This window comes from Corythoichthys intestinalis, chromosome 22 (assembly GCF_030265065.1).
Source record: "Corythoichthys intestinalis isolate RoL2023-P3 chromosome 22, ASM3026506v1, whole genome shotgun sequence".
NCBI classification, from domain to species: domain Eukaryota; kingdom Metazoa; phylum Chordata; class Actinopteri; order Syngnathiformes; family Syngnathidae; genus Corythoichthys; species Corythoichthys intestinalis.
Genome location: NC_080416.1, coordinates 30,685,480 through 30,699,583, shown reverse-complemented (window position 1 = coordinate 30,699,583; position 14,104 = coordinate 30,685,480). Strand labels below are relative to the sequence as shown.

Here is a 14,104-nt window from a genome sequence, read left to right as displayed (position 1 = left end):
TGTTGGCTGCTTTGTCTAAATAAACAAGGTATGTTTATGATCAGAATGGGAGTATGTCATACTCTCAAGGTGAAACATTAAAACTGTTCAGACCAACCGGACACTTAAGACTTCCATTCTCCGTGTCAAACAGCTGAACAGGACAGGTTTAAAAAAAATATAATAATAAAATGAATAAATAAATAAACAAACTGGTAAGACTGGCTTCTACTAGGACTCATGTTTCAGTGCCATTCAAAGCGCTGGCCGTCCAATCCATTTTGACTGACATTTGACTTTCCAGTCAAAATCGATGGGATGGAATGGGACATCTAGCGCTGTCAATGAGAGCTAATGAGTTAAGTGAGTATTCTATAAAAAGTCAAGTGTTTAGTAGTTATTAGTCAAATTTTCTAAAAACCCTCCATAAACTTACTTCAGCAGACTCCGACTCAAAGGAGCTTCCAAAGTAGATCCTCCAGGCGTCACCTGGATGTTCTTGTTGTTGCCGATGTTCGTCCAAACGCTGTAGCTCGGCAGACTCCGGACAGCTGCCCTCGTCTCCTTCGCCGTCATCCACGAGGTCATCAGAACCGCTACTATTGTTTGGGAAGATCATGGAGGACAGGCTCATGTCGCACGTTGTCTCCTGAAACAAAGAAGAAGTCATTACCTCCACCCAGACCCAACAGTTGTGTGATAGCTGGTTCGAAGGTATACCGAGGTTTTAAAAAGTCAAAATATCAGACACCGCACAAATAGTAATGAGATATTTTTCAAGCCTAAAATCGGCACTCTGCAATACAATTTCAAAGTTTTTAATATTTATTCTTCAGTTTTAAATGACGATGGATGTTTTGTTACTCTATAAAGTATTCTGTGCTGTATAGCACGGATTATAACAGATTATAAAAATACAATGTCAATAAACTAGGAGGTGTCCTGATTCAATCACGTGATCAGGAATTGGGCCAATCGCGCCATTTTTTCAGAGGATCAGAATTGGGTGAAAAGGATCTTGTTTTTAATTTAAAAATTATACAGTGGGGAGAACAAGCATTTGATACACTGCTGATTTTGCTGGTTTTCCCACTTGCAAGCCATGTAGAGGTCTGTAATTTGTATCATAAATTCTCTTCAACTGAGAGGGACGGAATCTAATACAAAAATCCAGAAAATCACATTGTATAATTCTTAAATAATAAATTTGTATTTAACTGCATGAAATAAGTATTTGATACATTACCAACTAGTAAATATTTCGGCTCTTAGTTCTTTTTTAAGAACCCCTCGTGTTCTCCACTCATTACCGGAAGTAACTGCACCTGTTTGAACTTGTTACCTGTATAAAAGACACCTGTTCACATGCTCAAACAAACAAACTCCAACCTCTCCACAATGGCCAAGATCAAAGAGCTGTGTAAGGATATCACGGATAAAATAATAAACCTGCACAAGGCTGGGATCGGCTACAGGAAAATAAGCAAGCAGCTTGGTGAGAAGGTAACAACTGTTGGAGCGATTAGAAGAAAATGGAAGAAGTTCAAGTTGACGGTCAATCTGCCTCGTTCTGTAGCTCCATGCAAGATCTCACCTCGTGGGGCATCACTGATCATGAGGAAGGTGAGGGATCAGCCCAGAACTACACAGCAGGACCTGGTCAATGACCTGAAGAGAGCTGGAACCACAGACATAACAACGACCCAAAGCACACAGCCAAGGCAACTAAAGAGTGGCTCCGTAAGAAGCATCTTAAGGTCCTGGAGTGGCCTAGCCAGTCACCAGATCTGAACCCGATAGAAAATCTATGGAGGGAGCTGAAAGTCCGTGTTGCCCGGCAGCAGCCCCGAAACCTGAAGGCTCTGGAGAAGATCTGCATGGAGGAGTGGGCCAAAATCCCTGCTGCAGTGTGTGCAAACCTTGTCAAGGACTACAGGAAACGTTTGATATCTGTAATAGCGAACAAAGATTTCTGTACCAAATATTAAGTTCGATTTTTGTGATGTATCAAATACTTATTTCATGCAATTAAATGCAAATTTATTATTCAAAAATCATACAACGTGATTTTATGTTTTTTTGTATTAGATTCCATCTCTCACAGTTGAAGAGAACTTATGATACAAATTACAGACCTCTACATGCTTTGCAAGTGGGAAAACCAGCAAAATCGGCAGTGTATCAAATACTTGTTCTCCCCACTGTATCTATATTTTTCTGCTTCATGCTCGTACAGCCTCTCACCCTCCCTCCTGCTGCTTTTTTGGGCCACCAATGCAGCTGGCCTTTGGTATTTAAGTTAACGATGATTGGCAGGTTTGTTGCTTTGTTCCAGCAAGAGAAAGCTCGGTAGCTCTACGATCGAAGTCACAAATGTGTTAATCATAGTGTAGGAAAAGAAGAAGATTTTTTTTTTTTTTAATTTTCACATTATGAAGGTAGCACGGTGAGACAGTGGTTAGTGCGTCCACCTCACAGTTCTGGGATCGTGGGGGCAATCCTAGCTCCGGCCTTCCTGTCTGGAGTTTGCAAGTTCTTCCTATGGGTTTTCTCTCGGTTCCAGCCACATCCCAAAAAAAAGTGCATGGTATGCTGATTGAACACACCAACTTGTCCTTGTGTGAGTGTGTGCGTGAATAGCTGCATGTCTATATGTGCCCTGCAACTGGCTAGCAACCTGTTCAAGGTGTACTCTGCATCTGCCTGGATTTAGGTGTGAAAGAGCCCCAGCACCCCCGCAACCCTCGTGAGGATAAGCAGTTCAGAAGATGAATGAATGATATGGAGATGATTAAAAGTAGGCCCTCACAATATATCGTTTGAATGTCGCCATTCGCAATGTGCGCACTAGTCACATCGAATGACATGCAATTGTTTATTTTTTTTAACATGAAAACTTTTGTTTTCATAAAAGCAAGTGTGCAGATCCTGGATCCCTTTGATATACAACAAGTCTGGATTAAATGGCATTGAATAAATTAAGGATATCCCCAATCCAATCACATGATTGGAAATCAGGCCGATCATGCCATTTTTCAGAGGATCGGAATCGGGTGAAAAGGATCAGGTTTTTAATTAAAAAAAAAACATTTATGTGTTTCGTCTTCATGCTCGTACAGCGCCACAACCTCTCACCCTCCCTCCTACTGAGCAGTGCGAGAAAAAAAAAACAAAAAACAGTTTTTCTTGGTCACCAGTGCAGCTGCGGTTTGGTACTTAACATTAATGGTGATTAACAGGTTTGTAGCTTTGATCTGGCCTGAGAAGCCTCGGTAGCGCTACAATGAAAGGCACTAAATGTGTTAATCATCGTTAAACTTTAAGCCCAGTCTGAAATGTTGAATGTTTACTCATTCATTGTGTAAATTAAGGCTGTTGTTGGCATCGTGAGCCTATAAACGTGGGTGAATTCGATTGGACTCCTCTCATATTAGTTATGAAGCAATTAAGAGTGTGATTAAAAGTATGCCGTTAAAGGTGATGCTATGAAAAATGTGGGTGCGCCTACAAAAAAAGTTGGGTGCAACCAATGCAAAAACTAAGTGTGGAGCCATGGCAATATACGTACATCACAATGTTTTTTTTTTCCTAATTTCGTTCAGGCCTATCCCAAAAAGAGCTATTCAAGTTATCTGGAGAAAATTCTTGTAGTTTTAATATTGCAATATAACATTGCAATAAATCGCAAACCCCCCAAAAACGCAATGATAGTTTTTTCCAATATCGTTCAGGCCTAATTAAAAGTATGGCATTAAAGGTGGTACAATGAAAAATGTGGGTGCGTCTACATTTTGTGTTTGGTGCACCTTAAGAAAAAGGCACACCAGTGTAACCAATACAAAAAGTGTGGAGCCTTGGCAATATATATCGCAACGTCCATTTTTTTCCAATATCCTTCAGGCCTAATTTATATATTTTTTGTGCTTTTTAAGGGCTAAAAAGTAACAAGATAATCATGAAATACAATATAATTGCCAAAAGATACAAACATATATACGTTTTGTATTCCGCAACACTCCCAGGAAAAGTGGAAGAGGAAGTACTGTAAAAAGTACAGTACTGTAACATGTTTGGAACTTTTTTTCATATACAGTTAAAAAAAAAACACCTATTTACTTACACAAGTTAAAAACTACTTCCAGAACCAATTAATTTTATAAGTAGAGGTACCACTGTATGCGATCAGGACATCCCTACAATAAACGCTAAATTATTGAAATTAAAATGAATAATAACAGAAATAAACTCTGGCTCCAGCCCAATAACACTCTAAAGTTGTTTTTTTTCTAATAGTATGTTACTTACTGACTGCCATTGACGGCACTAGACGTCTAATCTAGCGCCGTCAATGGCAGGTGCTCCCCGCAAGAGTTAAAAAAAAAAAAAAAAAAGTTATAATTTGTGCATGAATGGATTCATTTTGACACTGTGTAACCACAAGATTTTTGAGACCTTGAAATTGACCCATGCTTCATTTTGTGCTCATTTGTCATTCCCAGACAAAAAGGTTAACATATTCAACGCCACTTACCTGCAACATGCTACCATCCAGACTGCTATTTAGCGTCTCCAGCTGGGCGTTGTAGAGGAGGGCCTTCAAGTCGGCACCGGTGAATCCATGAGTCGCCTCCGCCAGATTTTCCAGGTCCACGTCAGGGGCCAAAGAGATGCCAGTGCTCAAAATCTTTAGGATGGCTAAGCGGTCCTCCTACATGTGCATGAGGATGTCAAAATATTTCCTAGTCAGAGTGTGTGTTGTGGCATTTGGTAAAATTTATATTTAAAAACAGCGAGAGTCAATGGCAACCAAAGAGTTAACAAAGGGGGTGACTTGCTGTGACATCATCAGACCTTTCCAGGCGGGGGGCAGTAGAGTGACTTGTCGAGTCGCCCTGGGCGCAGCAGAGCTGGATCGATTAGGTCCGGACGATTGGTGGCGGCCAGCACGTAAACGCCTGAAAGGCAAGACAATTGTAAAGCGAACACAAACACCAATTTTTTTTAAACACCCATACACACTAGTGGTGGGACCCTCTGGGTACCTCACAATACGATACGATTTGAGATACAAGGCTCACGATCTCGATGATCTCACGATAAGGTGATACAACAATTATCGATATATGGATCAGGAAATCATTCTATGATATTCTACAAAACAACTATCGGTGATAAAAAAAATAATTTAAAAAAGCCCTTTTCATCGATCCATCAATTTGATCCCTCCCACTTGATACGGATTGAACATCTATGGCTGTCAGTGGCAGCCGATGAATTCATTTTGGGGCATTTTACATCACTTCCTTTTCCTCTTCGGGCATTTACAGGTCACATCCTATTGATTTTGGGTTACTGAAAAGGAAACGACTCAAGAATGGGTAACACTTTAGAATAAGGGTCCCTTAATTAACATTAGTTAATGCATTTTTAGACAATAACTAATGTTTAAGTAACATTACAATAATTAATATAATTGCTTATCTAATATTTATTAATATATTAATTAACATAAGTTAATGCATTAGCTAATGCATTAGTTAATGCATAACCAGACAGTAACTAATGGTTTGGTAAAATTAAAAATATATACAGGCCTATATAGGGTTAGTGTTTGTTAATTTAGCATTTAAAATTTCTTAGTTAAGGGACACATGTACTACACTTTACAATAAGGGTACAAAAAGTAATGGTTTATAAAGGTTAAGGGGGGAACCTAAGCATTTATAATTTCTTAGTTAAGGGACACATGTGCTACACTTTACAATAGGGGTCCAAAAAACATTCAGTAATGGTTAATTAAGGTTAATACTTATGAGGTACGTTCACGTAGGGCTGGGCGATATGGCCTTAAGTACGTATCACGATAAATTGAGCAGATTTACCTCGATAACGATAAATGACGATAAATTCGCCCAAGCAAACTGTTATATAATTTGAAAATTTGAATCAATGCATGGAATACAAATTAACAGTTTCTCATTAAATGTATTTACCAGCTTTCAATTTAACAATTGCACATGCAGTCTAAACTTTAAGTATTAAAAAAAATCTTGTAAACAATAAGAATTCTTGTGTGAACATTTATAACAGCTTGTATGACTTGAAAAATATCATCACTTGAATTTCATTAAATTCATTCCGCATTGTTATACACTAGATAGTGGCATACGTTTAGCTATTTAGAATAGATACAAATATGACACATCCACCCGCCCCCCAGAAATTATACTTAATTAAAAAATAAAATGTTTCACAAACCTTTCCTTTCTTTTATTCGGCTCAATTATTTACATCTTATGATTTTGGAAATCCTTACAGTATGCAATAAATAATATTCCTGTTCCCAAGCACTGTGCTTACTGTACTGTAATTTTTTACAAAAAATAAACAATACATAGTAACTCCCCGTCATCTAGGACGAGCCACTTACAAGACTAGCACTGTCGTGTATTACAAATACTGCTTTGAACACATCTTCACACACAAAAGCAATGACACAGGCTTAAAGAGGTCAACTTTAATTGTGTAAATCACACTTAATGACGACACGATCCCCTGGTTGAAATAGACGACATCCACTTAATTCTATTGAAGATATGTAATGCTGAGGCAATTTGTCAACTTTACTTTTAAAAAGAAACGTGCACTGTTTATCCAGTAGATGGGGCTCTTGCAGTGTGTCAAACAGTGATTCAATTTAGGGCAATTGTCTTAAAAGTGGTTCATTGTTTCAGAAAGCCTTGGTTTTTCCATCCCTATCTGGAACCCGTCAAGAGTTTACTTAATGTCAGGTGAAAGTTTGGCGAAGCTAACTTAAGCCCGACTTCATCCCGTTTACTTGTAGTGTTAGCCGCTAGCGTTAGCTGCTAGCGTTAGCCTACCGGGCTTCTGTTTGATTGGCTTCCTGAAAACCATGTGACTCCAAACGTAAGCACAATGTCTGCTTTCTTAAAGGGGAATGAACATAGCCGAACAACACAGAGTCAAAGCGGGATGAAAAGACTATATTTTCTTCTTTTATTAAATTACCGAATTTACCGACATGGTCAAAATTACGTCGGTCATCATGAAGAATTTCGGTAACGGTAAATTTTCGGTTTACCGCCCTGCTCTACGTTCACGTGAAATAATACTTAAGGTTAAGTTAGCAGCACCCAAGGACTCACAAAGCAATGTTTCTCATTTTAAAATAACAATCACTTACTAGTACCAGTATACATTATTAACTATTAATGCACTAATGTATATGTGATTTAATGTTATGTAATGTATTACATATATATTATAACCCAACCTTAAGCCCTTGGTATCGCGATATATCACCTTTTCGACATATTGTCAACCCCTAATACACACACCTTCGAGTCCCTCTGCTCCATCCAACTGAGTCAGCAGTTGGTTGACGACACGGTCGGTGACACCGGTGCTGTCGTGACCCCTCCTGGGCGCCAAGGAATCAAATTCGTCAAAGAAGACCACACAAGGCTTCGCCGCCTGAGCCCTGTTAAATAAGATAAAGTAGACTTCGAGGCACCAGTATAAAAATGGATGGACAATTAATGTGTCGGTGCCATCTATTGGATATGTTCATGAATCACAGTTTTATTAATCATCGGTGAATTTGTAGGAGATGCCAGTGAAGTGCGGTGAGGAGAACACAAAATAATGGAATAGCAAGATGTATGTTGGTCACCTTTGGAAGACGTCTCGGACCGCTTTTTCACTTGCTCCAATGTATTTACTGAGGAGCTCTGGACCCTGAAACACACATAATAGCAACTAGCAAATACAATAACATCTGAAGCACACTAAAATACAAATACACTAAAGGCCTTTTCACACTAGCATCAGCCCACAGTGGGAAGTCAACGGCAAGCGCACAACGGGAGGAGCGACGCAGCCTGACGTAGTTGCTGTCAGGAAGTGAAAAGTGGCAAGCATATTTACTATTAAGCCTGAACGATATATCGTTTAAACATCGCTACCGCGATGTGTGCGTGCGATAGTCCCATCGCAAGGACGTGCGATAGTTTTTATTTTTTTTTAATCCACATACGCCCTGCTTTCTGCTCTGCGCAGAGCCTCACACGCTCTTTGAACCTCACAGTCACTGCAGCACTTGCTTATTAAAGTTAACGATGCAGGTATCTTTGATCTTGCCAAAGAAGCGGACATCACAGCGCAGCAGCTGTAAATCATCGTTTAACTTGTAAAACCGTTTCTGCAAGGAAGCCGCTTTGGAATGAATGTCTGTGCGTGTGTGGAGACGTTTGAGACATGCCAGAAGTGATCATGAGGCGTTTGTCATTTCTGCATGTCCATCAAGAGTCACAGCTAAGGTAGATAAACAGAAGTATTTAATAAAGCCAAGCATTTTTCGACTACAGTACTTTATTCTTGTCCAAAAATGATTTGGTTTAACAGTTATGTTTAAAACTGATCATAATATAAAATAAAATTTGAAGTGCTTAAAACCATTTATTAATATATATATATATATATATATATATATATATATATACTTTTTAAATTATTAAATTTATTAGGATCATGGAAGCTTCCACTTGGGGAAAATATATACATACAGTATATCCTGTATATACATAATATAATAAAAAGCAAAAGTTTTAGGCAGGTGTCCTGCCTAAAACTTTTGCACAGTACTGTATATATATATATATTTTAAATCATACTTTGGGGAAAAGGTGAGGAAAAAAAACATGCCTTATATGTATCTCTTTCCAATGCTAAATCTGAATGAATACATTGAGCACACACACACAAAAAAATAAAAATTTGGGGGGCGGGGTGCACAACTTCGCGGTTTTTCACTTATCGCGGCGGGTTCTGGTCCCCATTAACCGCGAAAAACAAGGGATCACTGTACACTGGTCATTGAGAGTCATCCAAAGTCTTTCCAAACAGCTATTCAAGTCATCTAGTGAAAATTTCTTAAAAAAAAATATATATATATATATATATATATATATATATATATATATATTAGGGCTGTCAAAATTACCGCGTTAACGCGCGGTAATTAATTTTTTAAATTAATTACGTTAAAATATTTGACGCAATTAACGCACATGTCCCGCTCAGACAGTATTCTGCCTTTTGGTATGTTTTACAGCAAGGTTTTTTTGTGCTGTCTAACAGCGAACTCTTGTGGTCGCTTTGCGACATGGTTTATTGCTTTCTTGCCCGTTCAAAATGGCTGCACGACGTCTCGGGCTGACGCCTACGTTGTAATGTTGTGCTTATATGATCCTTGGACAAGATTTGTCCGTAAGTATGGTTGTTGTAAAGAATGTACATATTATGTTAGTAAGCGAAATGTTATATTTTTTGTATGAGACGCTTTTTTATGTTTAGTGAACCTGTATAGCGTGCTAAGCTAACGTTGTTGCTAATGCAATGCTTGTGTACTTTTTTTGTGTAGTTTTACTACGGTCTAAAGAGGACAATGTTTTGAGGCCATTTTATTAATAAATCAGATGAAAAAGGAAGAAGTCTGATTATTAAGGCATCGTTCACTAGCTGTCTAGCTTTGGAAAAAGTAGACGCTTCAAAGTGAGGACAGCATAGACAGATTTAAATGACAGTAGAGTGAAATGCCCACTACAGTCCTTATGTACCGTATGTTGAATGTATATATCCATCTTGTGTCTTATCTTTCCATTCCAACAATTTATTTTACAGAATATATATATAATTTACAGAAAAATATGGCATATTTTATAGATGGTTTGAATTGCAATTAATTGTGATTAATTACGATTAATTAATTTTTAAGCTGTAATTAACGCGATTACAAATTTTAATCGTTTGACAGCCCTAATATATATATATATATATATATATATATATATATATATATATATATATATATATATATATATTTTTTTTTTTTTTTTTTTTTTTTTTTTTAAATCGCAATATAATATCGCAAACCCCAAAAAAATCGCAGCAATAGTTTTTTCCAATAACGGTCAGGCCTATTTACTATAGTCCCAAACACCAATGTGTTTAGTTTTCATTGTTCCACAAGAAACCAGCAACTTTTCCATTTCTTAGAGTAGGGTGCATTATAATAGCCATGTAGTTTCTGTCAAGGTAAATAGTTTTTTTTTTTGGGATCGTGAACTACATTTTCACAAACATGCACATGGAGGTACCATTTAGCTTAGCAAGAAGAGGTACGAGTCATTTTTTGAGTGTCCTAGAGCACGCAAAACTTTAGAAAAGCGCATTCATCAAGGTTTCGTCATCCGTGATTTGTGTACATCTGTCTGCTGAAACAGATCAACCCTGGGTTATAAAACGATAACGCTAATTATGGTCATATCATTTTTGTCAACATAAATAACGAAAATTCGATAAAAGTTGATAAACCATAATTACACCACTCGAACACCGGGGGGCGCTGATGCGACGTAAACGCTAGCTCTGAGAGGATATTTACGGAGCCCCTAAGGGACATCGACAGAAATAAAATACATTTAAACCACCTGGTGCGCACCAGATGGTATGTTGAGCGCACTAGAAACTATCTGGAGCGCACCAGAAACAATCTAGTGTGCACCCGATAATATTTTGTGAGCACTAGAAACTATCTGGTGTGCACGAGAAAACTATTGGTTATTGGTAATGGTTTGGTTGTTATTGTTAATAAAGTAATATTTCAGCAAATTTTGGCCGAAACTGCTACCACCAATAAATAAAATAATAGAACTGAATATTTTTAAAAGTGCAGATGGATTTTTTTTTTTTTTTTTGATGGGTGGCACGTAAAATGTCCTCTTTTTCGGGTCTCTTCAAAGTCTATTTTTTGAGGTGATAGTAGCACAAATACATACTTTAATACTGATGAAGTTCATGCCACTGTCTTTGGCAACGGCTCGCGCTAGTAGAGTCTTCCCAGTGCCTGGAGCACCATAGAGCAAAACTCCCGAACGATGTCGGATGGGGAGCTTGGAGAAGAGGACGGGATACTGAAAACACAACGCTCATGTTATCGTACATGGACGTCCACTATATGTCAGCGCTCTTCAGCTAACCTTAGCAGGGAGCAAGATGGTGTCCATCAACTGCTGCCGCACCTCCGCAAGCCCCCCTACAGACTTCAGCCCCTCACCACTCGGAGTATGGAGGTCCGCCCCCCAACGGGATGGCGGTGTAAAGTCCCTGAGAGCCTCGTTAAAGTCCTGCTGCAACAAACACGAACCTGCAAAATATGCACAATGTCAAATAATGGAGAATATAACGAATTTGAAGGGGTATTATATCGGTATAAAAGGACATTACCAGGATTGTTGTTTTGTAGTTGGCGAGCGGCGTTAGCATGTAGGGCTCGCTCCAACAATAGCAGCAGATCTTGAGGCAGGTATCCCTCGGTCTCCCTGACAACAGTTGACAGATCCAAGTTGACAGAATTGGATTGACACGAGCCACACCTCGTTTCAATGGCACGACAAAGGATGTCACTTCTCTGGGCCTACACACACAAACACACATTGCAGACAGGACGTTTTCAACCACAAAAGATTGTATGTGTGGTTGTCTAATATAGTTGAGTTTCTGTTTCTGATTTGGTTGGTAATAGTCTGTTGTGTGTTGTATTGTGTCAAACATCATCATACTATGACTCAACGGAAGCTCGGACTGGTCGTCAAAGGTGGTGGGTTAGGGTGCATCTTGGCCAGAGGAAGAATGAGTTTATATTGTTAAGCAAATGGTAAAAAAAATGGCACCACTGCTCCATATAGATCTTGTATAGATCGATGAGGTTTCTGGACTGTTACTAAGAAACATGGAGTTTGAGCTTCCTCCAAAGATTTTCTATTGGGTTTAGGTTTGGAGACTGGCTAGGCCCCTCCAGAACCTTGATATGTTTTTCATGAATACCTTCTTTGTTACCTTTGTACCTTCTTCTTTGTTATTGTGGCTTTCTGCTTAAGGCCATTGTAATGTTGGAAGACCCAGTCACGACCCATTTTCAATGCTCTAACTGAGGGAAGGAGGTTATTCCCCAAAATCTCACAATACATGGCCCTGGTCATCCTCTCCTTAATACAGTGCAGTCGTCCAATGCCATGTGCAGAAAAACATCCCCAAAGCGTGATGCTACCACTTCCATGCTTCACAGTAGGGATGGTGTTCTTGGGATGGTACTCATCATTCTTCCTCCTCCAAACACTATGAGTGGAATTAAGACCAAAAACTTCCATTTTGATCTCATATGACTCGGGCTGCAACTAACGATTATTATTCATATTGATTATTCGGACAATTATTTAAATGATTAATCGAATAAATGACATTTCTTTCAATTACCTACACTATTTACTTTAAAGTTGTTTTAGGCATGTTAAGACAAAATGGATGACTATTTCTGTCCAAAATATTTTATTACAGCTTCCTGACTTATAGAGCATATGACACGAGAAAAAGAGTCTAGAATGTCATTATTATGTGAATTAGAATCATATTTTGAGACGATTCGACTATATACAACAATTTAGCAAAGCACAGATGACGAGAAATTAGTCTTTTAATCTGCCGGTTAGCCACGCCTACCATTATAGGGCTTTAGCGTCCCCAACAGGTGGATGACGTCAGCGGTAGACTTGGCTCATCGATTTTACTATTCAGCCCATTAAGGGGAAATTATTCAGAACGAGGAAAACGCGACGAAGAAAGCCGCAAAATGTCATTGTTTCAGTCTCTCTACTCCAATATTTTTACAGGATATTCTTTTTACCCAAGTATTTTTCCCCGATAGCTATATAAATGGCTTGAGAAGGACCAGTCAGCCCGTTGAGGGGGAACTATTCACAATGAGGAAAACGCGACGAAGAGAGCGGCAAAATGTCATTGTTTCTGTCTCTTTACTTCAATATTTTTACAGGATACTCTTTTTATCCAAGTATTTTCCCCAATTGCTAAATAAATGGCATGGTCATGACAAATAACAGTCTTGTGCTGAATGGAATATGAAAAAATAAAAATGCATTTATTCAGGAAGACATGGCAAAATTACTCCATAATGGTCAAAACTGTAGACTTCACCTTTACTGTCGCACCTCCCGAACGATATTTTATGACACCTAAATCGGACATATGTCATTTCCCTTCCCCGGCTTCGGAGAATGTAAACAAACCAGAAGGCGTGACAGCTAGCCGATATGCTAACCCGAACCGAGTGATGTTTCAAAGTCTTCAAAGCGGAAAATCACACATAGCTATCCTGGATTATTTGACATGACGACCCGGTTGTCGAATGTCTTAGCGGATCGGCAAACCGCCCGGCGGAGAGCAATTTACAGTTCGTTCCCCGGAGGAGGGTGGCTGGAGCTAACGCAGCTAACGTGCTGCTGCTAATGCATTAGGAGAGCTTTTTACATGCCTATCAATGATCAAACGTAAGTAGTCCTTCATTTAAAGGAAGTTTGTAGTGTTTACTTTGTAATCGCTGTATTCGTATTTGATATAATACAAAACAAGATGTTTACTCACTTCCTCGTAAATCCAATGGTCCCACAGTAAATATCCACGGTGAATGGGAACCTTTTGAAACTCCAAAAAGGCGCATACGCCTCTCCGTCATACAGAATGATTTTTCTGCAGCCGTTTGGCTGGCGTGATGCGAAAAATAAACGTATTAATCCGCAAAATCAGCTGAATCCTTCGTCCTCATACACAACAGTACACTGTAGCGTGAAGAGGACGTCTTCTACCGTACACATCACAGCGCCCTCCTCCTTAATGCAAGACCGAAGCCGGAAGTCACTCATTTTCCTGGCGCGGGATTCAAAAAACTAAATAAATATAGCGATCGCTTCCACACACATCCAAGCGGTCCATATCATTCAGGAGCATAAAATAATAATTATGAAATAAACATGCTTTTTCGTGTCACAGGCACTTTAATGGTAGTCGACAACTGTATCAATTATCAAATTCGTTGGCAACTAATTTATTATTCCCTTTAATTGATTAGTTGTTGCAACCTTATTAAGAAGCTAGTTTAGACAGTAAAATGTCCAAAAATTGGCAAAAATGTGAATTGTTGTTTTCCAACGTAAAATCAGATTTTTGTTCATGTCCTACTTTGACTTAAAAA

The 14,104-nt window shown here is 38.7% G+C and overlaps 1 protein-coding gene across 2 annotated transcripts in view; it reads right to left on the bottom strand.

Annotated features, from left to right (window-relative positions):
- Nucleotides 1–14,104, bottom strand: part of pex1 (peroxisomal biogenesis factor 1) — a 43,287-nt gene that overhangs the window by 4,519 nt on the left and 24,664 nt on the right. For both annotated transcript variants that reach the window (XM_057827706.1, XM_057827707.1), the window contains exons 14-21: nt 11,287–11,476; nt 11,040–11,206; nt 10,839–10,973; nt 7,673–7,737; nt 7,338–7,480; nt 4,831–4,934; nt 4,511–4,687; nt 416–628 (exon numbers count right to left, since the gene is read on the bottom strand). In XM_057827706.1, coding sequence (XP_057683689.1) covers nt 416–628; nt 4,511–4,687; nt 4,831–4,934; nt 7,338–7,480; nt 7,673–7,737; nt 10,839–10,973; nt 11,040–11,206; nt 11,287–11,476 — 1,194 coding nt within the window. The remainder of the gene's footprint in view (nt 1–415; nt 629–4,510; nt 4,688–4,830; nt 4,935–7,337; nt 7,481–7,672; nt 7,738–10,838; nt 10,974–11,039; nt 11,207–11,286; nt 11,477–14,104) is intronic.